The 25138-nt window shown below is 41.1% G+C and overlaps 2 protein-coding genes across 3 annotated transcripts; one reads left to right on the plus strand and one right to left on the minus strand.

Annotated features, from left to right (window-relative positions):
- Positions 1 to 2760: 2760 nt before the first annotated feature.
- On the minus strand, positions 2761 to 15910 carry cmtm7 (CKLF-like MARVEL transmembrane domain containing 7). 2 transcript variants are annotated; one of them, XM_051399411.1, is made up of 5 exons: positions 15682 to 15910; positions 14177 to 14353; positions 12828 to 12926; positions 11022 to 11103; positions 2761 to 9077 (listed from the first exon to the last, which is right to left on the minus strand). In XM_051399411.1, the coding sequence occupies exons 1-5, from the start codon at positions 15793 to 15795 to the stop codon at positions 9064 to 9066; spliced, it is 486 nt and encodes a 161-aa protein (XP_051255371.1). In that variant the 5' UTR covers positions 15796 to 15910; the 3' UTR covers positions 2761 to 9063. The 2 variants fall into 2 exon arrangements, with proteins under 2 accessions (XP_051255371.1, XP_051255370.1); XM_051399410.1 differs by lacking the exon at positions 2761 to 9077 and adding an exon at positions 9090 to 10382.
- Positions 15911 to 21844: 5934 nt separating this feature from the next.
- Positions 21845 to 24386, plus strand: si:dkey-11p23.7 (V-set and Ig domain-containing protein). The gene is made up of 3 exons (XM_051399390.1): positions 21845 to 21900; positions 22723 to 23115; positions 23469 to 24386. Exons 1-3 carry the CDS (start codon positions 21846 to 21848, stop codon positions 23891 to 23893), a joined length of 873 nt encoding a protein of 290 aa, XP_051255350.1. The 5' UTR covers position 21845; the 3' UTR covers positions 23894 to 24386.
- Positions 24387 to 25138: the final 752 nt, after the last annotated feature.

Below are 25138 nucleotides of genomic sequence, written 5' to 3' on the forward strand. Positions count from 1 at the left end.
TCTCTTCATTTAATATGTGTATGCCATCATTCAGTCTATAAAACATCTCAAACAACATCAAATGTTACATCAGATCAGAGATGTTTACATAGATAAATATATATTATATAGAATAGATATTGGGGAGTGATGAGCAAATACCTTAAACCCCCAGCCGGAGCCTGCAGGTGGATGCTGGGGTGGTGGTGGGACTGAAGCAGGGCAGTCGAGGTCCCGCCCACAGACCCTCAGATGGTCTGGTAGCAGTTCCAATCTTTTAACTTAAAACCAACCTTCAGTCTTATTCATTTCATTGTTAATATGTTGAGATGATAATAATATCTTTATTTTGTCTTGTTTTCTTAATCTATTTTATCTAGTCTCTAGTAAACTTTATTTATTTAAATACAGTTTTCGTATTTTTTTTATATTTGTCATTATCATTTATTTTTATCTAGTTTTTATTTAACTCTATTCCATCTATTATTATGGCTCATTCTGTCTTATCATCAGCTTGTCGGTAATCTGTGAACTTGAATAAAAGGTGCTAAACAAATAAAGTTTGAATGATTTATTTATTGAACTGACAGAAACTGTTTTATTTGTTAATGTGATGGTGATGATGTGAGGGGTTTTGATCTATACTGCAACCAGCCACCAGGGGGCAGTAGAGATGATTTGGCTTCACACACACAATGGTCTGTACTTACATGGTGCTTTGAGCTGAATGCTGACATCAGAAAGCTAGTGGATGGGGATATTGTTCACCGCCTCAGTTTGGTCTTTAAGCACGTTAATAATAAAAGCTCTCTTCTTCTCTTTTGCTAAACATGATGCTGCTTCTCCTTTACTATCACTGAGTGAACTGACGACCCCTGACTACGTCATGGATATTCAATGCACAACAAGAACGGTGCAGAACAGCTGATGAACTGTACGATGAACACACAGTGAACACAATGACTGCAGGAGGTTTGGGTAAAATGAGCTTTTTACACAATTCTCTGTCTGTATTATGTATTCTTTTTATTTTCTGACAATTATACATACTTATTATTGATATTTGTGACAAGATCAGTGTTTTCTTCTCATTATTCTGTTTGGTTGTTTGAACTCTATAATGCGGTGAAAGAAGAGGTCAAATATATATATGTATATATTTGACCTCCTAATACTGTCAATCTGTACAACATAAAATAAATCTACTCTGATATTTTATAAACTATATAACTTATATATAACTTATAACTATAACTAGTTATATAACTATAACTGACGTAATGACGCTTTAAGATCTCTGGTTGGTGAAGTCTATATTTGTCTATGTTTTTTGCAGATTCCAGTACAGTAAGCCCCTTATGACTCTCTTGGCTACGTACATCAACACTCAGTGTAAACACGAGAGGAGCAGTGGTGTTTGTTTCCATCAGCTGCTGGGTGTCTGTACATGCTGCCACACTGTATGGCTGACACTGGAAATAACACAGAGTACAGTATACACAATTTCAACCTAAACAAGTTAAATACTGCCTATTTAATTCTTCTTATTTAAGTCATAGCTGTAAAAAGTTGATTAAAAAAGTAATTAAGACAAATTGCTACAAGATTTGAATTAGCTCATAAATCCACTTCAGTTATGAACACTGAGGCATGAAACTTTTTCCACATCCACAAAAGGCCATAAAAGGTTGCTTGATTCTCATCATCCTTCCTCTAAGTTTTCATGTTTTGTCACTGAGTACAATTAAGCTGATAATGATCAGCCAGCTTCAGTAATCAATACTCTCATTTATTATTAAAGCATTAATCAACCTGATCAGCCTTCAGCAGTTAGCTAGTGTTTCTGTAGTGGAGACTAAACGTTAACAATGATCCATATCAGCAGTTTGAATCCAACTAAAAGCTCCCTGCACCAAACTCCCTTTAAGAAATATCACATTTTAACAATTCCTAACGTGTTCGTAACAACACGTAACTCTAGAAACACGAGCTAAAGGCCGTCATATGTCCACAGTCTGACTGTCAATACAGGATCAATATCATCCATAAAGATACAGTGTATACTGATCAATATCATCCATAAAGATACAGTGTATACTGATCAATATCATCCATAAAGATACAGTGTATACTGATCAATATCATCCATAAAGACACAGTGTCTACTGATCAATATAATCCATAAAGATACAGTGTATACTGATCAATAGAATCAATTCAATAATTAACATTTCTCTTTATAATCAGAGCTGTTAATTAACTGTTCATTATGTGGAGGAGGTTTTTTTTAGCTAACCAGTATGCTGATGATAAATTCAAAACATGTCTGATATTGAAAAAACTCTAAACACCAAACCACAGAAACCTAATTAGGTCGGGTCACTTGATCAAAATGTTATATAACTGTTAGTTATAGTCTATAACTGTAAAAAATGGGTGCAAAGTCTTCAACACCTGTGTGAAATAGTTTTTCAAACAATATTTTAATTGCTGCTCGATTTAAATACAGGTGTAAAAACATTGAGTTAATGTAATATAACAAAAATAATAAAATATACTATGAGTGTAATTTGTGTCTAAGAATAATAAAACTTGCATGCGACAACATACAAGTCTTTAATATTGCGGAGACATAACATGAACATCTTGTTTGTTTGTCATTTCCCCACAATTCTGTGTATATTTAGAGAAATATTAGGCATATATTGTTTAATGACTTAATTAAATCAAATTACATCTGACACTGGTTGCATTTGCCACAAACTTTGCATGAGACAGAAATGGTGCAATGAGCCTTTATTTTACAACATGCAACAAATCACAACTTGTAGTTTAAACACACTTTTTTTAAAATGTAGAAAAACAACACAGGTCATGTGAGCTCTTTGTGATGTGACTTATAATACTGTGGACATCCTTTCTCCTAAAAGCACAATAAAATCACTTCATTTCTCCACGCCAACACCACAATCCTTAAGACACACCTCGCCTAATGAATGTGGTTCAGTTTCTTTCCTCACTGAAATGAAGCCGGCCCATTAGCTTGCAAATAGCAGGTTAATGGACCGATCTATACAACAACAGAACATTAAGGCACTTTGGAGAAAAACCTAAATAATATAAACTGTCAGGTTGTCTGAGTCCACTGGGCTCTTCCTGTTTTAAGGACGATTCTGCTGTTTTAGCTCGTTAGCTACTAGCGCTGATCCAGAACCGTGAATTAATATTTATATATTTATATATGTCAACACGCTGGTCAAATTCATTGCGGGAAGAGTGTTGAAAATACAAACTCACAGGTAGGCGATCATTCTCGTCACTGGCTGCGACACAACTTTCAAGGTGTTAGTAAAATCATCTCAAATCAATTTTATTTATACAATCATAACAGCAGAAGGTTTGAAGAAACAGCGTAAGGGGCCGTTCAGATGTAGCGCCATTGTATATGGTTCATATTGGTTCTAATGGATGAGGCATTTTGCTGTCAGTATAAGTCTTGTATTTTAACATCTGAAACAACTCCAAAAACTTCCTCCTGCCTCCAGTTTGATGAGTCTTTATCTCTTACTTTGTTGCTGTAACATATTTCTCCGGGTTCCATGAAATATCCATCCTAAACTGTAATATATCGTCTGACGGTCCGGGATCAGTTATTGGCCAACAGACCGTTTACCAGCCTCCCAGTGGACTAACAGCCTTACATCAGGTCACTTTGCATCAGTGAGAATAGAATCTTTAAGCATCAGAAAATACATACAAGCGGAAATAAATTACGTAAACAGTCTGGTTTTGTCTGGCCTGGAGTCAGAATGGGTCAAAGTTCATGTGATAAGAATCTTTTCTAAAAGGAGAAAAGAGGATGAGGAGAATAATGTAATGTTAACAGTTAGAGCTCAAGTTTCATTCATCAGGTTGAAATCTCCTTCTGAAAACACAAAGGCCCAAACTGATGGACAGACTCATTCTGGCTCCACACAAAACGTCCAGGCAGCAATATAAAACCCAGCTTTAAAAGGTCCAAAAATAAAGGATGCACCAATAAAAAATATCCGAATTCGATACCAAAACTTGCTACTGGGCAGATTCTGATGGAAAAACTCGGTATATCAAAAGTTCAACAATAGAAATACAAAATCTTGAAGCAAATCAAAGCACACTGACCTCAATTATCGTATCCAGTGACATTAAATAAGTGCTTCAGCTCCTGACATTCATTTACATCAGATTGGATTAGAGCTGCACAATTAATGCAAATACTATCAAAATCGCAACATGGCCAAGTGCAAAATCCAAAACGCAGAAGCTGCAATATTTTTAATGAAAGGTAAAATGTGATGAACAGAGCGGAGAGAAGAATACAAATCTTGTTCTCCAAACATCAGAAAACATGATTGTTTTGTACACAGCCCAATAAATCTAGTTTTTTTCAGTGAAATTTAAAATTGCAATGCAAAAATTATCTTTCCCACGATTGCAATCGTAATAGATTAAATGCAATATGGTTTCTTTTACCATATCGTGCAGCCCTATAGGGGATCATTTAATTGGTCAGCTAAAATGGTATTGACAATTAAGAAATTTTATCAGTGCATCTATAGTAGAAATAAAGCTTACATGTCAAACTGGTCCAGAGCAAAGAGAAAATACAGTAAAGTGAAGCAGCGAATACACAGCATATGTGAACATCTAGGACACGTATCTGAAAGTGAAATGCAGCAATGTTTAACTTTGTGGAAAACAGCTTTTACAGGGTGTTGCACTGTAGAGACCCCTATACACTGTGCAATTCTGGGCCATCTCAGACAGGCGTGTAGATCACACCAAGAGACACGTCCACCAACTATAAGAGCCAACCGATGATTCATAAAACCTGATCGGATCCATTGATATCTGCTGATCTTTCAGAGAACCCGACTATAGTGAAACAGCTATTTGAGTCAAACAGACAATCACGCTACCAAACTATCTGAACAATGTGTATGGGAGTATTTTGGAAAGACTTGTGAACAAGTTGAGGCTGTTAATGCAACTGCCTTACCTTGCCTGGGTTATCTAGTCTGCGTTCAAATTCAAGGTATCTTTTTTATTTTGAAAATGATTTTATGCATGTTGGGTTCAGGTCAGTTTTCTTTGGGTCAGTTTTGTTCCTAACCCGGACATTCATCTCATAATCTGACATGCTTCAAAGCTGACTCAGTCTGACTGCTGCAACCAAGACTGTATCATACCGATCTCACAGTGAACCTGTTGGACCGCTGTTATCACACAGTGTGTAGGGGCTTTAAGGGATGCACCAGAAATAAGACCATAATCTGTATTTCAATCCATTATAATTTGTCATGTACAACTCAACTCCCACATGGTCAGAGTCATAGTGAAACATTCGATTTTAATTAAATTAGACAAAAATCCTTCATTGTGTACTCGGAGCTGCTTCAGAGGAAATGTAAGAACACATTCAGTGACAATCTGAAGCATCACACGGAGATTTTTTGGCATCTGATCGACAGTAAGGCAGTAATCTGAGGATTAACGTCTCTGACTGAAAGCAGAGTTTAGTTTCACATCATCAAGAGTTTTGTAACAAGAAATGGCAGGAAGGCCCCCCATTAAGTCACAGACCACACCCTCTGTATTCCAGCACATTCAAACAGCCAATAGGATTTTTAATTCTACAAATATTTTTTACAGAACTTTCCACAGGTTAGCTCACTGGTGGGCTTTAAATGTGTTCAGAGGTCAGCAAGCTAGCTAACGTGTTGACTAGCTGTTGGTTACGGACTTAAAAACACTTTTATTGTAAAACTAACTGGTTTAAACTACTGTTTATCTTTTCAACCATGGGTCCGAAACAGGCCAGAATCAGCTTGTTAGTTAATGCTGGCAAAGCATTAAAATTAGCAAAAACTATTTTAACGCACTCATATTTGTTCTCATAGTTAATTTCCTACACAAACGACGACGTTGCACGAGTTGTTTTAACTTCGTCTGCCATTTCTTTATGGTTCGTCCCCATTCACCTTCACTGTAAAGTAAAACTATCCAGTAAAATTAGCTAGAAAACATTTAACATTTTAGAAGGCTGGCTTCTTTTATTGTCAAGTAAGAAAAGTTTTTTCTTCAAAGAAAGGTATAAAAAATTAAAGTGGTTTTGGCATCAACACCAAACACCGAGAACCAGCCCATTTTCTCAAGCACATAACAACACGGTTGTCCTCTTCCCGTCTGCAGCAGAGCACTTTACCACCTCCACCCAACGCTCAGCCCATATTTGTAGAACTAAAAGACTAACTGCATTTTTATCCACTGCTGCTACTCATTGGTGTGTTATTCCTTCTGTTGAACGGCACACACACAAGACTGGTGAGGACACTACGGAGCGGGGGGGTCATGTGATGTGGAAATCTGTGCGCACAGATTAATAAAGTGTTTACATCAATGAAAACACAGATTAATAAAGTGTTTACATCAATGAAAGCACAGATTAATAATCAAAGTCATCGAAATACAACAACATGCAAGGATGAGTAACAGGCCAGGAGAGGTATGTTTCTGTATATCTTGTGCTTTAACAGTCAGAGAGAACATGCTGTGACTTATTTCTGTTTTTTATTAAGTGCATCATATCAGATATTTATAGTAGTTTTTAACTATTTTTCCGACGCTAGTTATCAGTCTGTGCTTTCATTTATCTGGTATGACAATTAAATGCATCAAATAAAAGGTAATAACCAGCTTTATATCTGAATGCCAGATGCATCTTCCAGAAGTCTAAATTTGACCCAAACAGCAACAGTAGATTATGAATTACTATACTATATTTATGTATCCATTTTAATTCATCCTTAAATTTAATTTAAGTACATTTTATTAATTTGTTTATTTCTTTATTAACTCTTGTGCACGTTTTAATAGTTTTTTTAGTTCATGGATACAGTTTACATTAAATGTACAATACAACAACCTGTGGGTTTATTAATCAGTACAGATGTTTTATTAACTAATGCATATGTTTAATAACACATAAAAACCTTTTATTAATCTGTACATAATTGTAATCTGTGCGTACATTCATTAATTCACATGTTCATATTAACATGCAGATTAACATTATAAATCTATGTTTAACTTACAATATCTATAAGTTTTATTATTATAACTTAATAATATTAATTTGTGCAGAGGTTTTATTAATATATGTGTGTGAAGTTTATTCCTCCGTGCAAACAGATTTCCACACCAGTAATTTTGTCAACCCTACGACCTCCCTGGCAGCTTCCATCATCATCACTTTTCACTTCAATGTGGACACTGCTGTCTATTTTGGCATCATTTAAAACTGTCACCTACCTGTGTGCTTTCTAAGTGCATGAACATCAGAGTGAATTCAAATTCAAATGGTTAACAGTTTGGTTTATAAGAGCACCAAGGACAGTGGCACAGGTCCTGTCTGTGAGAAACTGGACAGCATATTGTAGAGAAACTGTAATCAATGCTGCACACAGTCGTTTGCTACTGAACTCATGGCTGCTCAAGATAAAGAGTATGTCTTTATGGCTGCTCACTGAACTCTGTGGGAAGTTAATGTGATGTTTCTGTGGAGTTACTGCCCCACCCCAGATAAAGCAGGATTAAGTTAACTTTAGTGAACGTCTCTTTTCCGCACAGTAGGAAAATTACCGTCGCTTCTGTTCTTCTGTATTTTTCTCAGAATTAAAGGTGCAGAATTAAACCAACAATGTGTTCAGATTGTTCACTGGTTCCTGCTGAAGACGTAAAACATCTAAAAAAACTCTTGTTTCATGTTTAAAGAGGTTCAGTAGTTCCTAAAACAGCTGCTCGCTGTAGTTTTTATCAAACAAACACGAGGAAATAGCACATTCGTTGGGGACTATTTTCAGCGGCGGATGTATTGAACACATTTGGTGCTGCACACAGGATTTGTTGAGAGTAACAGAAATGTTAATTATCACCAGACTTTTTTTTTTTTTCTTGGTTGTTGTGTTTGTTTGCATTGTTAGCATGCTAATGTTTCCTGTTTCGTTGTTTCAATTCACGTAAAGTTTTAGCATGCTATTGTTATTTAGCACACCTAAGTATTAGCCCCTGAGTACATGGTTTAGCATGCTAACAAAGTCATTAGCATGCAAGTTATTTTCTGTGAAATAAAAGCTTGTTAATGTTTGTTAGCACACTCGAATGAGGAGCTGTATATTTCAGTGTGCTAGCAAAAATTAGCATAGCAGGCTAACAGGGCTTTACTGTGCATCATTTCATTACTGGGCATTTAAGAAATGTGATTTTAAAAAGAGTTAAGTGCATCCGTGGTCCAGACTGCTTTTACTGAGCTCGAGGAATTATTAAAGTAGAATAAAATAAAGTTGGAATGACGAGAACTTTGAGAACGAATCGAGCAAATGAAGCTAGTTACTGTAAACCACTGAGTAAATGCAACAAAGAGACGATACGGAGACGTGTGACTGTGGCAGCACTCACACTTTTTGGAGGTTTTAGAGGGAGATCGCTTTATGGCACTCGACAGGAAGGGGGCGCTGTTTCTTTAGAGCTAGAACAACTTCAGCTTTTCTATAAAAAGCTCCTCTAAATCTTTGACAGCGGAAGAAGGGAAAAAACGAAATGTCTACCTTTAGGGAACGCCGGGGGAACGGGCAGGAAGCAGCAGGGGTGATGGGAACAACAACAATGTGACTGATTGTTTGCACCGCTGTGTCATCCGTTGATACGTACTCCAAATGTGTTACTGATACGTTTACAATGTGACACTGAGCACCTTTAAAATGTGACTTTAGAGCTTCGATAGGATTCAATGAGAAATTTAACAAAACGGATTCTGGACATCAGTTATACTGCGACTACTGTCCGTTCAGGTTTTTACTGTTATGATCAGGGATATTTACGTATCAGAAAGCAGCGGCTGGTCCAGGATCAGCTGTTCTATTACGTCTGCAGTACGAATTATAATCCAATCGGGTTCATTATCCAGGTGGTTGCTAGGCAGAAAATTGACCAGGACACAGCAAACTGCCAACACAGCCGTCTGGTTCCTTCATGACGGATCGCTCATTACACTGCTGCACCTGCAGGGAGGGAGGGAGGGAGGGAGGGAGGATGGATGGAAGGATGGGTGGAAGGATGGGTGGAAGGAAGGATGGGTGGATGGATGGAAGGAAGGATGGAAGGAAGGAAGGAAGGATGGGAGGAAGGATGGGTGGAAGGATGGAAGGATGGATGGAAGGAAGGAAGGAAGGAAGGATGGAAGGATGGATGGAAGGAAGGATGGATGGAAGGAAGGATGGGTGGGTGGAAGGATGGATGGAAGGAAGGATGGGAGGAAGGATGGGTGGAAGGATGGATGGAAGGATGGAAGGAAGGATGGATGGAAGGAAGGATGGGAGGAAGGATGGGTGGAAGGATGGAAGGATGGAAGGAAGGAAGGATGGAAGGAAGGATGGGAGGAAGGATGGGTGGAAGGATGGAAGGATGGAAGGAAGGAAGGATGGAAGGAAGGATGGGTGGAAGGATGGGTGGAAGGATGGAAGGATGGAAGGAAGGAAGGATGGGTGGAAGGATGGATGGAAGGAAGGAAGGAAGGAAGGATGGGAGGAAGGATGGGTGGAAGGATGGATGGAAGGATGGAAGGAAGGAAGGATGGAAGGAAGGATGGAAGGAAGGAAGGATGGAAGGATGGATGGAAGGATGGATGGAAGGAAGGAAGGAAGGAAGGAAGGATGGGAGGAAGGATGGGTGGAAGGATGGATGGAAGGATGGAAGGAAGGAAGGAAGGAAGGATGGATGGAAGGAAGGAAGGATGGAAGGAAGGAAGGAAGGAAGGATGGAAGGAAGGAAGGATGGAAGGAAGGAAGGATGGGTGGAAGGAAGGAAGGATGGGTGGAAGGAAGGAAGGAAGGAAGGATGGAAGGAAGGAAGGAAGGATGGGTGGAAGGAAGGATGGATGGATGGAAGGAAGGAAGGAAGGAAGGAAGGAAGGAAGGAAGGATGGAAGGAAGGAAGGATGGAAGGAAGGAAGGAAGGATGGATGGAAGGAAGGAAGGATGGAAGGAAGGAAGGAAGGAAGGATGGAAGGAAGGAAGGAAGGATGGGTGGAAGGAAGGAAGGATGGGTGGAAGGAAGGAAGGAAGGAAGGAAGGAAGGAAGGATGGATGGATGGGAGAAAGACATGAGGAGGAGGAGTGGAGGAAGGACAGTTAGACTGCAGTGAATATAATTTCTATCATGTGAATCTGACTCACATGTCTGATTATCACTAAACTAACAGTTGCTTCAGTGTTGGAAGAAATCTTGATATTCTGCCTGTCAGTTCCCTTCAGCGGCTTCAGCATTCCTCACAGAAACACAGTGAGACTGTTACTTGAAGGGAGGATCTATGGGCAGAAATGGGACATATACTCAAAGATATTGTTGCGGTCGGTTGGTTGATATCTCTGGTTTAATAGATGATAAACGGCGCCCCCGTCTTCCCGCCTTCAGCAGGCCGCCTGATAGCTGAACTCACTGAACTCCAGACTAACTGACACAATGTCAAATAACCAGCTACAATGTGAACATCGGCGCCGAGCCTCAGAAGAGCTGAGTGGATAAAGTTTCATTCTGATGTGTGTGTGCATTGTGACTGCTACTAACGGGCTGGAGCGAAGGTTCAAGCTCTCCAAACGCAGAAGCTGTGAGTTTTGTTTCATGTTGTTCATCCTGCTGAACTTGCTGGGATTTTGGACTAATATTGATTAAACATACTGCACACTGTATCAGCAGACTGTATTATGGTCTTTAATTATTCAACATACTGTCTGTGTTTTACTGCTATTCCCAGTTTTCCATTGGTTTAAAAAGGTCCTGTCCTGTTGTGTTCAAACTTCCATCAGTGACTTGCAGCTGTTTTTGCCATCATATAGATAATGAATGTAAAGCTGTACCCAGGAGCAGCTGCTGTCTGTCCACAACTCATCAATACACTGAACATTAAATACATCAAATCATAAAAACAGGAGCAGGAGCAGACCTACCCGTCTGATGAGGGCCACAAGTCACGCTGTAAGACGTCCACAAACTAACGGCCATCAGGAACGTCGCTATGAACCCAAACACCTGCAGCCACACACACACACAAACAGCAGAGTCCACGTTAACATAAAAACACGTATTAAACCAACAATTTACTCCACAAAGACTAAAACCTTTTCAAGTTTCTATTTCTTTCTTATTTTTTAACATTTTCAGAGACTGTTGTATTTTACTCTCTTAATAAAACAACAAAATATAAAAACAGATGTTCTGTTGGAGGTCCGACTCAGCCTGCTCGCATTAACGGGGAAACTATCTCTAGAGACTAAAAGGCTGTAAACATGTTTATTTCTGCTGTACAGTTAGACATTTTAACATGGGGCCTTATAGAGACTGACTCACTGCTGGAGACTGACTCACTGACTCACTGCTGGAGACTGACTCACTGATGGGGACTGACTCACTGACTCACTGCTGGAGACTGACTCACTGCTGGAGACTGACTCACCGCTGGAGACTGACTCACCGCTGAGAGACTGACTCACTGCTGGAGACTGACTCACCGCTGGAGACTGACTCACCGCTGGAGACTGACTCACCGATGGAGACTGACTCACTGATGGAGACTGACTCACTGACTCACTGCTGGAGACTGACTCACTGATGGAGACTGACTCACTGCTGGAGACTGACTCACTGATGGAGACTGACTCACTGCTGGAGACTGACTCACTGACTCACTGCTGGAGACTGACTCACTGCTGGAGACTGACTCACTGATGGAGACTGACTCACAGACTCACTGATGGAGACTGACTCACTGATGGAGACTGACTCACAGACTCACTGATGGAGACTGACTCACCGATGGAGACTGACTCACTGACTCACTGATGGAGACTGACTCACTGATGGAGACTGACTCACTGACTCACTGATGGAGACTGACTCACTGATGGAGACTGACTCACAGACTCACTGATGGAGACTGACTCACTGATGGAGACTGACTCACTGACTCACTGATGGAGACTGACTCACAGACTCACTGATGGAGACTGACTCACTGACTCACTGATGGAGACTGACTCACTGACTCACTGATGGAGACTGACTCACTGATTGAGCCTCTAGTGGCCCTTTAACAGCCACTAGAGGCTCCAGCAGATGAAGGACTTCAATGTTGGCTCGGATAATGTTATCAGTGAAGAAGTCTAAGTGACTTCCTGTGTAATTAGAGAGACAGAAGCAGGAAGGCCGAGGGAAGCCTCCTCCGGACGGGACTTTAATGGTTTTGTTGCTGCTGCTTTCAGGAACCACAGACTGCAATCAGTGAATCAGGAACTGAAAACTAAAAGGTTTTAAATTAAAATTGATCTTATTTGAGCTAATTTTTGACTTTTTGTTCAAACTTCTCTGAACAAAGCTGGACTGAAATTACTCTGGACGCACACACTCTGACCAAAAAATGTAGTCCAGAAACACACCAGGGGAGTGACAACAGCTGTATAACAGCCAATAGGACCGCTAGCTGCACGGCTAACAGTGCCTGATGTGATATGCTACCTCCTATTTGAGTACGAATTCTTACATACTGCACCTTGAAGTTTCTTTTGTGACTACAGTTACATTTCTTGTTCTTTTTACTTTTACGTAAGTCTAGTTTTCGGCTACTTCATCGTCCTCTGCTGTGATCGAACCACTGCTGACGAAGAACAACCCGCTGAGATCAGCAGAACCACAATCAGAGGTGTTTATAGTCCTCTGTAGATCTACCCAGGTTCCCCAGCGTCTGTGTGGTTACGTACCGATCCGGCCACCAGCGCTGAAACGCCTCCAGCCTTCACAGCGGCGACGATGGAGGCGATGAAGATGAGGACGGTGCCGACGGAGTAATGGAAGAACTCCTGAAAGAGAAACCAGAACAGATTCAGTGTGACGGACGCGGGTTTCATCAAAGACACTGAGAGCCGCTTTACCCCCCCGCTCTATAGAGCTGTACCCTACCCACAATGCTGTCAGTGTCCATTATTACTGAGTATCAGCGATGTCACGAGTACCGATACTTTCGGTACCGATCGATGCCAACATTATGAAAAACTTGACGACTGGAAGCCGCACATTCACAACGAACAAAAAGCCAAATATTTTATTAATGTAATCCACACGAAAGATGTTCAGACGAGGGGAATAAACAGACGGCAGGATGAAGCTCGTTCAGGTCGCTCAGGTAAAGGATGCACTGAAGCAACAAACGTATATATAGTATAAACTCACTCAGGAACAATGTTCTTAATGCAATGCAGAGCGTAGTGTAATATTGGGGGAAATAAAAGTATTGGCAATAAAATCTGATTGGGACATTTTTACTTTGGTATCCACTACAGACTTTCTGGTATCGTGACGTCGGTACTGTCTACTGGCCCCGCAGGAGAGACTGTATGAGCAGGACACACACTTTTACTTTGTCGACTGTGTGGAAATCTGATGTTTTCACATCACAGATGACAAAGAAAGACGAGATGTACCTTTATTGATCCCCTGTTGGGGAAATTTAAGTTGGCACAGCAGCGCATGGGAATGTAGTGCAAAGAGTAAAGTACATTTAATAAGATAAAACTCAAACAAAATCCAATAAAATATAATAAAATGTACAATAAAATGGAATATTATACGCCCGTGTCTATATGTACATGTGCAGAATCCATGTTGGGCTTTACAGTCTGACACATTGCACCATTATATTTATGACAGAAACTGAGGAAAAGCTGAACAGAGCCCCTTTTAACTCTCAAATATCAATATCCGTATCGTCCAAATGGTCGGACTTTAATTAAAAACTCAGCTCAGGTCACAGTTGAGTCGCTGAGAGGAAACTTTTATTGTCCTATAAAAAGATAAATAAAAACTTCTTCTTTAACATAAACCTAACTAATGAAGTGAAGCAAACACCTGCAACTCTGTATTTAATACACAAGCTTCCTTCCGTCTTTATTCAACCCCATCGAACATCAACCCAGTTCCTGTTGTGTAACAGGATCAAACCGTCAGACCTGCTGTACAGAAGTGGAAAAGCAGAAGTGAGACAGTAAAGAGATGAACTTGCTGACATGCTCGTTAAACACACACAGATGTGGAAATGTTTTGTGCTGCTCACCGTCAGCGGCCAGTTGATGCACGGCATCCTTCCCTGCAGCCTGAACAGGTGCATGAGGAAGAAGATGACGAGGGCGATGAGGAACCACATCGCCACCACCTCGAAGTACTGGAAGGCCGCCCAGCTGGGCCAACCGCGAGCGCAGTGGACGCACAGGAAGGCGATGAGGAGGGCGAGCTGGGAGGGAGGCAGTCACAGCGGGACACATTTATTATTCTTCTTACTGTCAGTAAAATAATCAAACAATGTGTTAGCGCTCGCTACTTCCTGTCTGCAGCTCACTGGTTCCCACTGGAGGCGTAAATCTTAAATATATAGTTTGAGGCTAGTTTTTATCAAACCAACCGGAGGAAACATTTGTTGGGGACTATTTTCAGCGGCGGATGAATCCACACTTGGACAGCTGAAGGGATGATGGATGTTTCCTCTGTGGGGGTTCAGGGTGGTACCGTATCACCGATAATGTTTCATCTCATTACTGTACTGATTAATAGGATGGAAAGTTCTGCTCCTAGTCCGCCAGTCGTTACATAAAACCAATAATCAGAGTCCTGGTTGGAGCCGCTGGGAATCAGCCAGTCTCCGTTGGTCCGCTGCGGTTCCGTGGCTCATTGGGGACCCACTCCGGTTCTGTGGCTCATTGGGGACCCGCTACGGTTCTGTGGCTCATTGGGGACCCGCTCCGATTCTGTGGCTCATTGGGGACCCGCTGCGGTTCTGTGGCTCATTGGGGACCCGCTGCGGTTCTGTGGCTCATTGGGGACCCACTCCGGTTCTGTGGCTCATTGGGGACCCGCTGCGGTTCTGTGGCTCATTGGGGACCCACTCCCCAGCAGTACTCCCCGCTACAGGGACTGTATCCATAAATCCAGAGCTCACAGTTCTGGTGGCGAACTGGAATAATTAGTGACCCAGTCTGCTGGTGTTTCCAGACCGAGTGAGTCAGAGGAAACGTGACCTTCTGTGTGGAGGCGGTTCGCACTGCCGGGGAGCCGGACCACAATGAGCACCAGTACCAGAACCAGAGCCGGGATCACCGGGCTCGGCTGATTCACAGCGGCTCCGACCAGGACTCTGACTCCGGGGAGACAGGGCGGGTTCAGCCTGACACGAGTACTCATGTGGACAGAAACAGAAGTGTCGGCCCGTTTCAGGTTCCAGATTGAAACCCACTCGCTTCACCCTCCCGCTCTCAGAGCGAAGGAGAAACTACGGTGGCTGCGAACAGCCGGGCTACTGTACCAACATGGCGGGCCAACATGGCGGACTCTGTGGTGATTAGACGCTGACATTTCCTCCTCAGTGCTCCACCCTGCAGCTTTAACGCCTCAATAAAAGCCTCGAACGTTTCCATTTCCCTTCACAACAATAACAGAAAGATTAACAGCACACACTCTTTTATTCCCTCTCTGTCTGTGTACAAACCGCCGGTACATAAACGTGTCCCGGTGTTGTCGGTGTCTCACATATTCCGGGGAAACTCCGTGTCAACCTGTGATATTTACCATCTGTCCCATCTTCAGCAGTCCCGGGATGGTCCGGGTGTAGCCCATGTTCAGGACACCGTCACCGGACGTCCTGGTGGTTGTTGTTGTTGTGGTGATGACGGTGTGCGACATGTTGACGGTAAACAACGCGGAGGATTAAATCTTTAACCAAGTTAAACTGCAGCAGAGACCCACCGACCGTTAACGTTACAGCGTCTGTCTGAACGTTACACCGTGTAAAGGCAAACCGGATAAACACGGAGACTTCCGCAGAGACATTTCAGAGTAAAAGCCAAAGTGCTCTACGGAGGCTGGAGTGTGACTTTTTAGACACAGGTTTTAAAAGAAACTGCAAATACAATATATACACACATATAATTAATTATGCTTTTAAACAGAGCAAGTTTAAATCACTTTGAATAAAAAATGTCATGAAATTAATGTTTCAATATACGGACGGGTTTGGCATTCACTTGAAATTTTATTTTTTGGTTTGTTTTTCTGAGTAATTTATTTTTTCCTGTTTTCTGAATAAGTTATTGTCTGAGTTTAGAGAGCATTTGAAAACAATAGACAGATTCATTCCTTTATTGAGAGCTCGATTTAACGGAAACAAACATGAGCGGCTTGTTGAGTTCAATCAGGTTTTACCTTGATCTGGTTTCAGACTCTGGGAGATAGTCCTGTCTTTAAGTCATATAGATGGTGTTATCATTAGTCTGTCGACTCTACACAGGAACCTGAGGACGGTAGATAGATGAAGATGGGGCATGTATGTGCGGGCAGGAGTCACCATAGGTCCATTGGATCACTGCAGGTTGGAGGTTCTCACGGGAGTTCGAAGTCTCTCGATAATTCAGAAAAAAATTACTCAGAAAAACAAACCAGAGTTTTTTTTTTTTCAAGTGAATTCAATACGCTTCCATATCAGTGAGAGTTAAAGAGATTGGGTACATTTTGTGCAACGATACCACGGCTGTCATAAGGGGATATGCTTTCTGTTATTTTCTGATCTGTATTTAAAAGAATAGACGTTTTTAAAGCATTAGTGATGAGTCGCCTTCGTGCACAAATCATGCACAGATATGATAGTAAGTTTATACATAATCCAAAAAATAGAAATGCATGGTAAAAATAGCACATGGAAGTTGTCAACGCAAGAATTAATGCAAATTTAACCGCTCCCTGACTCACTGGAACAAGTTAACTCCAACCCTTAATTAATTATTGCATAAATGCATTAATTGTATAATTGTGGTATAAATACTTTTGCTTTAGTATCTGAATACTTGATCCTTGCTGCAGCGGCCATGAGTTCGAGTCCGACCTATGGCCCTTTGCTGCGTGTCATCCCCTCTCTCCCCTGTTTCCTGTCTATCTTGAATTGTCCTGTCCAATAAAGGCAAAAAAAAGCCCCCACAAAATCCGAATACTTGTTCACTGATAGTGTTTTAAAGTAGAGCAGAGCTTCCATGCCTTTATTTTGAAGTAAACATCCTGTATCTGCTGGTTTCATCACGGTTGTGTGCATCAGCGTTGACAGGTCGGTGTGTGTGTGTGTGTGTGTGTGTGTGTGTGTGTGTGTGTGTGTGTGTGTGTGTGTGTGTGTGTGCTGGAGGTGTGGTCTCTGTCAGGAAACACTGCAGCAGCAGCAGCAGCAGCAGCAGTGCTGAGTGTGAAAGCTTCCAGAGCTTCAGTCCAAACACACGATTGTTCTCTGATCAGTGGTGAAACAGAAAGCTGCTGTCCGGACGTTTCTCTTCACACCAACTGAACACTGAAGAGGGACAGACTGTTCCAGCACAGAGGACACACAGGAAAAACAAAGAGCTTGACACAAATATTCTCAGTGACTTTGTGTTTCCAAAGCTTTCAATCTCATCGCGTGGGCGTCATTAGTGGATGGAGACTCAGTTGTCAAGGAGATGGTTTTGTTGTTGTTTTCTAAGGAGTTCAAAAGGATCAAATCCCTTTCCCCCATGTTTGCACAGCTCATTTGAACTACTTTATATACCGTTGGGTAGTTTGAGCTACAGCAATGCATCATATTCTATCATCACATGTTTGCAGTGTAGTTGTCCTGTGAGAAGTTCTTTCTATTGAGACACAGCTGTGGAAGGTCTCAAGTATTCCTAAAACAGTCAGTGTAAGGTTTGAGGCAGCGATATAAAAGTCCAAGTCAGATCTCAAGTCTCAAATTACAAGTGAAGATGAAAGTCTTTGAGTATCCTAAATGGTGAACTCTTCAATAATAGTTCATTTCATATTTAAAGTTGTGTTAATAGAGTATCGACATATTAGCACAAGATTCTTTTCCCTCAAATTCACTGATTCAATCTTAGAGATTATCTGTTGGTACCACAGATATACAACGAGTCACTGTGTAGCGAGATGAATCTCTTGAATTTTTGACTAAAATACTCTCAGAGCTCTCATTCATTATTTAAACTCTGTAACACTAAACCTAGAGGAGTCATGGGAAAGACAGAGAAAATGGCAAAGTCGACTGACGCAAGGCCCCAGACCCAGTCTATCCACTGAATAAAGAGATGAAGTAAAGAAATTATATCAACCCTCCATCGAACTCTCAGACAGCAATCACGCCAAAGTAAATGTCAAAGTAATGGAGCCTGACTGGGATTAGTAATGTGATTACTTAATTTCAAATTGTAATCCCTTACACAACTCGTTACTGATAAATATATTCACATTACTGTAATGTGTCGTAAGTCAGTTGTTGTACTAAAACTGATATCAATCAGCCATGTCACTCTATGTGTTGTGTTAGGTTTGACTTTTTGTACAACTCTTTCATGGTTCTAACTTAACACAGTATGTGCGCTTTTGTAGCTACTAGTAACTTTTACTGTTACATTGCAATGTTATACAACCCAGCTGACACTCTATTGTAAACATATTTGATTCAAATAATAGCAACAATAATTATAATTTAAATTTAAATTATAAGTAATTTAACACTAATTTAATAAAGATTTGAGTCCATTTGACAATGATACCCAAGTAACAGAGATCATTACTGTAGATACAGGGCAGAGGTCAGTATTGTCTATTTGATTAATATAATAGTCACAATGATATATATATGATATGATATTTATAAGTTTCCAGTCGAGTTGCATATACACATCACAATCTAAAATGCTATGTATACTAAAGTCATCAAACCTGGTACACAGTTACCTCGTACTGATATGCTAAACATATTAAAGCATATATTTGCATGTTGTCAGTTAAGTATATCAGTGCAATAGGTATTTCAAACTTTAAAAAGACATTTTCTGCTTCTTTTGGCACATTTTTAATCTAATCTTCAGCAAAATCGGTGTGCATAGCATATTAAGATGAAGCCGAACAAGACTAGGTTTGTGTTTGGGTATTACTTACTGTTTGTCTATAATGGGTTAAAAAACTTTTGAATACCTCTTGCGCAGGCGCAGAACGTATGTGCTGGTTCACTGTAGTTGGTGTGGTGTGTTCTAGTGTCACTTTTTGGCCAAGACACAAGCAACGTGAGGCGACGATACAGTCAGCTTTTGTCGCCAATAGCTCTTTGATGTAGGTTCGGTGTGTCAGGGGTTTCAAATGCTGACTCAGTTCTGGGGTTTAGCACTCAAGATCATTCATTTAAAATCTGAGGCAGCAGCAGAAACCTCCAGAGAAAAGATGTAAAAAACATTTTTTCTTCCACAGCAGAATTTTCATTCGCAGCTTTCGATGTCACCATGGAGACATAACAACGGATGCCATTGACTTTCAACCACATCCTGTGGCCACAAAGTGGTTAAACACACACCAGTGCAAACACCAGCACACACGTTCACACATTCAGCAGCATCAGCAGGAAGTGAAGCTGAAACCTGCAGCAGTCTCTTGACTAAAGTTAGTAGGTGAGCTGGACTGAAGATGTCAATTGAACTGACCAGAGGACAGAGAGAGTTCAAAATCAACCTGATTGTGTGTGTTCAGTAGGTGTGGCGAATGCAGGTTAGCAGGCCACAGCGAAAGCCTCAGCTGCACCACAGGCAGTAGCCGCGCTCACCAAACCACAAAGGGGTTTTGGGGTTTTTTAAAGCGCTGTGTCTTGTGCTACTTCTGCGGTATGTAAGAAAAACATTTCCCAGAGATCGAGCTTCTCTCTTCAGGTAGAATGAGTTAAACCTTTAAAGGGCGGAGACAGAAAATAACTTGAGATTTAGTTTAGAGACACATTCAGACAGAGAGAAACATTCAAATACTTCCATGTTTGTTTTGACCTCAACATTTGGATAATCATTACTTTGCAGAAAGAGTTCATAGAAATCTCCCACTGTATAAACTACAAGGCCAAACGTATGTGGACAGTTGAATATTCCCTCCATATGTGACTTCAAGTTAATTAATCTGCTGCTCACTTTCCTGTCCTTCAGCTCCAGCTTCACTGCAGGATGCAGATCATTGCTTTCATTGACAATTTGAATCTATTCTGGGAGCAAGCTACACTCTTTAAAAGGCCCGGCTTACACCCAAACCAACTGGGTGCCAATATTCCCCACAACACAGCCCGGCTGTATGCCTGTCATCATACTCCTGTACGGCTGTCACTAACCCTATGCTGACTGTACATGACTTTGCTAGCAGTACAGATACATTTCCTTACTCCAGCTCCCTCTAGTGGTCACCTATCGTAATCACAATCAGACTAGAAACTTGTTCCACCCACCGTCTTGTGGAGGCCTCATTTCTAAAACTCTATAAAACTATAAGAATATTCACATCCATAAAGTAGGCAGTCTTCTTATTATAAATACCCACCTGCAGTGAATCGTGCAGACGTGTACTCCTACCAGTGTCCTCCCAACCACAAACGCTCAGTGCTAATAGCTTGTGAATATGCCGACTTATTTAAGGAGCCTTTGTTGTACTGTCAAAGACAGAAATGCGAGAGTGTTACTTAACTCCTAAAATACCATCAAACACATGATAAACATCAAACTAACAGTTTCACAAATGTGTTTAATTCCACGTGTATATATCGATCCATCACAAACCTTAATCTAATGTTTCTAGAGACACATGATTTTACGTAGACATAGGGAGTTGGTAATATTCAATATTCTTGTAGTGGTAATAATAATAAATACATATTCTGCAATCTAATGGTGATGTGCATTTCATAGTAAATCTCTATGTGTTTTATATTTTATGTGTTTTTTCATGATCTCACCATCTGCCATCGCTGTTTCCTGTGTCTGAAATACTTTCGTATTTAGTTTAATGCATTGATGAAAGCATGCACAGAAATACAAACCCTTTACTGCATAATTTATCTATAAATTCCTATTCATGCTGTCAAAAAGCATACACACATTTGACCACGATTTTGACAACTTTCTTTTTGTGTGTTTGGACTGTGTGGACTCGTCTGCTTTACCAGTTTATACCAGAATGTCAGCAAGGCAGGAAAAGAAGAAAAATCACACATTTTTGCTTTAAAGCTGTGAAATATTTCCTTCTGAAGAAACAGCATCAAGCGACAACCTCTGAGGCTGCAAATGAATCCAACACGGAAATAACAAAACCTGCAGTTCCTCTGACGTCCACTAGAGGCTGGCTCCAGCAGTGAGTCAGTCTCCATAAGGCCCCATATTAAAATGTTTACAGCCTTTTTGGTCTCTAGAGATAATTTCCCCATTCATCACAACTGTACAGGAGGGTGAATTTATATACAACTCACTCCTTTAAATGAAAATAATGATTAAAGTTTTGCATAATTAAGGGCGTGGCTGCTTTGAGTCACAGGTGGGTCCCGTCACAGGTGGCTTTAGCCTCAGCTCCACCTCTTTGACCATTTTTGGAGCCAGGACTCCCAAGATGGAGATGGCCAGAGCCGATCACACTGACTTCACAGAGACTATGTTTATTTTTAATTACACAATCTATGATCTTGATGAGTTTGGAGATCTTCAACACAGTTTCACACACTGACACCAACCATTGGGCCAGCTGGGTCTTACAGTCAAACTTCCTAATAATAAAAAATAGACATGAAGGAAGTAGAAACAAAAGAATGGAAAAACACACACAGTGTCTGGGAGGTACTGAGTCACATGAATGACACACACACACACACACACACACACACACTCATGTCCTACCTCTGTTGTTTCTTCAGCAGTGTCATTATGGACGTCCAGCTGGTCTGCAGCACTTTGAGTCTACTGTTACCTGTTATAGGAGGTGAGCTGACACACACACACACACACACACACACACACACACACACACAGAAACAAGTCTCTTTACGTTGTGATGTGATTGCTGTCCTGGTAAATATGTTACAATAGCTTTAATCTTTCTATCTGATCTAATCTAATCTAACACAAATTAGTTAATTAAAGCAATTAAACTCTGCGAGCAGGATCAGTTGGCCCTCGCAGTCCACGTGAGTCGGGGCGTGGGCGTTACCTCTTCAGCCTGGCTTTTAACTATTGACAGTATATATAAGCTTTTAACTAAGGAACTGTTTCTATACATTATTTACTATTTTTTATTCCTTTCTCTTTCCCGTATTTAGTCAATCTCATGTATTCCTTATATCCTTCGTATTGTTGTTTACTATTGCTATTTGTTTATAGGTTCTGTCTGCTTTCTTTATTTATTCTATATAATTTTTAGTATAACTTTTATTAGATACTGTCATTATACCTGTAAAATCTATAGTATTATATTTTATTATTATTTTTATTATTGCATTCTATTTTTCAACCTACTTTAAGTTTTACTCCATTCTGTCTTATTAGCGTCTTGTCAATAGTCTGTGAAGCATTGTGAACTGCAACTGTCTGAAATGTGCCTACAAATAAAGTTTGATTGATTGATTATATAAATCCATGTATTTCCTATTTTCTCTTTTATTAGAACTTTTGCTGAAGTAAAAGATCTGATACCAATCTGTATGCATTTAGAACTAATCTATGAGTGTTGGTTGGTAGACATCGTTCTCTGTTCGAAGAGTTGTGACAGTAAACCATAGATGCTGTTGTTCCCCTGCCCTCCCAGCAGCTCTCGGCTCTGGAGATGACGGCTGGTCCATGAATGTGCAGTCGGAGGTCCGAGCCATCGAGGGCTACCCGGTGGTTCTGCCCTGCACCTTCAGCCACCCGCAGCACTCCCAGCATTCCTCTCTGCAGGTGCTGTGGCGTCTGGGCCACGGGCAGGGCTCCACCGTCCTGTACCGCTGCACCAGCCGGCCCGGGGCTCCCACCTGTGAGCCAGGGCCCCAGCAGGACCAGCGCTACCGGCTGGAGGGCAACCCGAGGGAGCACGACCTGTCGCTGCGGATCAACAGCGCCACCCTGCAGGACAGTGGACGATACTACTGCAGAGTGGAGGTTCAGGGGCGAGAACATGTCAGCTTTGAAGACAAGATGGGAACCAGGCTGCGAGTGGAAGGTAGCTTATACAGACAGCAGAGTCAGAAATACTCAAACTATTTACACACTGACAGTGTTGCAGGGGATTAAAAAGTTGCCTGGATGAATAACAACCAATCTGAAGTCAGTCTGTTTTTTAGTCTGTACTGACAGCATCATATCAGGGGATGTAGTATTAAGAGTGAGAAAGTCCATGAAGGGAAGTGGTTGAGGGCGGATTTGTGGGTAATTTTATTCAGTATACGCTGCATATTACTTTAATGGTACTCGACTATTGGAGTGTGGTACTAAATGTAAATACGTTACTGCTGCCACCAGGGGGTGACTGTGGTATTTACTCTTGGGATTTCTTTCTTCTTGTCTGTGCTGCAGCTGGTCCAAAGATCCTGTCTCTGTCAGTGGAGGGCAGTGAGCAGTCCGGGTACAGAGCGGTGTGTCGGGTCCAGGGCTCCCCGCTGCCGGATGTCCAGTGGCTCGGCCCAGACGACCTGCTGGAGGGTTCTCCGGTTGTTCCTGTGGCTCAGGGCTCCGTGGCTCACTACCACACAGTCAGCCAGCTGAGAGACGTGGAACCGGGCCAGCAGTACACCTGCAGCGCCTCCAACCCGCTGGGCAAAGAGCAGGCCACCCTGTATGTCCTGGCCCCCCGACCCCCGCTGCCTGTGACCGGGGCCTCGCCTGCTCTCCTGCTCCTCCTGTCGGTGTCTCTGGGTGCTAAGGTCATCCTGCTGGTGGGGATGGGGGTGTGGATGGTGCAGGGAGGAGCTCTGCAGGGAGTCAGCTGCTGGTGGAAATAAACAGCTCTGATATAATTGAATGTAAATAGAACACTTTATTTCAAGTCCCTTATTAGCATTCATAAGCACTGTATAAACATATAATTCATAGTTAATAACTATAATGTGTTGTACGTAGATATTAGTTTTTATTTCTGTATTTGTTAAATACTATCTTGTTAACTCCACTCATGTGGAGGCAGCTGTATAATCAGATATCAAACTATGATATACTAAAACACTGTTATATAATGAACAACGAATAATAAACACTTAAAATGTCCTTAAATCACTTTAAAAACCACATTATCTAGAGTTATAAAGCATTTACTAAATTTTTGCATACTGTTTATCAATGCTAAATATAATAGTAATGTGTGTAACATGAATTACCTATATTATCCATATTTGTAGAGGAAATTATAATTATTAATAATCACTTGATCTGAAAGGAGTTTCAGAGGCTTTACTGTCCTGATGAAAACCAATAAAGTCCTGAAAACTCTTCCTCCAAGATTGTGGCTGTGAATGTCTTCTATTGCTTTACACTCCAATTGATATTATAATAACTTACACTAAAATCTTATTCAGTCAAATCATTTATTTTCCATAACTGTGGTACATATCCTGATATTAAAGAAATATTGACCATATCCAGTAAAGAAGTGCCAATTAAGGAGTAAGACTTGGTTGGGACGGGATCTAATGTAAGAACATTGGAGGAAAACATGTCTGCTTTTTCGTTTTGTGAAGTTTTAAGGGCCCTTATGGTCCATAATTTTTACAGTTTAATTCTCATTATTGCTAAAAAAGAGTCATTGTGGTTGTAATGTGTTGTTTTGGACAGTAGGTGGTGGTGTTGTTTAAAGAATGACTTTCAAACTGAGCTTCTGGAGCTTTTCTCTTCCTCCCTTATTCCTACTAATCCTGTATTTACTGTGTGTGTGTGTGTGTGTGTGTGTGTGTGTGTGTGTGTGTGTGTGTGTGTGTGTATGCTGCTGTGGCTGGTTTCATTTCATCCCTGAGGTTGAACTTAATGAGGTTCTTTTCACTGTATAATCTGCTAATATTCTGTATCAGACTGTAGGAAATTCACATCCTGATATTAACAACTCATCTCACTTGTACTTGTGCTGTGATGTGAATCTCCACAGTCTAACTTCTACACACACTGATATATTTCATACATGTTGCTGTAAATGAAGCCTGTTTGTTGAATTTCTTCTGTGGATTTCCAGAGTTTTCAGTCTGACTGAGGAAGTGTTG

The sequence above is a fragment of the Dicentrarchus labrax genome, unplaced genomic scaffold, assembly GCF_905237075.1.
Source record: "Dicentrarchus labrax unplaced genomic scaffold, dlabrax2021, whole genome shotgun sequence".
In the NCBI taxonomy this organism is placed as follows: domain Eukaryota; kingdom Metazoa; phylum Chordata; class Actinopteri; family Moronidae; genus Dicentrarchus; species Dicentrarchus labrax.

What these genes read in the sequence shown, in the direction of transcription:
- cmtm7 (XM_051399410.1), bottom strand. Translation starts at nt 15,795, where the DNA reads ATGTCGCACACCGTCATCACCACAACAACAACAACCACCAGGACGTCC. An exon ending in GCATCAACTGGCCGCTGACG is followed by an intron (nt 12,927 to 14,176) that starts GTGAGCAGCACA and finishes TTTCTCTTTCAG; the next exon opens with GAGTTCTTCCATTACTCCGT. An exon ending in CAGCGCTGGTGGCCGGATCG is followed by an intron (nt 11,104 to 12,827) that starts GTACGTAACCAC and finishes GTGTGGCTGCAG; the next exon opens with GTGTTTGGGTTCATAGCGAC.
- si:dkey-11p23.7 (XM_051399390.1), top strand. Translation starts at nt 21,846, where the DNA reads ATGGACGTCCAGCTGGTCTGCAGCACTTTGAGTCTACTGTTACCTGTT. An exon ending in ACTGTTACCTGTTATAGGAG is followed by an intron (nt 21,901 to 22,722) that starts GTGAGCTGACAC and finishes CTGCCCTCCCAG; the next exon opens with CAGCTCTCGGCTCTGGAGAT. An exon ending in AACCAGGCTGCGAGTGGAAG is followed by an intron (nt 23,116 to 23,468) that starts GTAGCTTATACA and finishes TCTGTGCTGCAG; the next exon opens with CTGGTCCAAAGATCCTGTCT.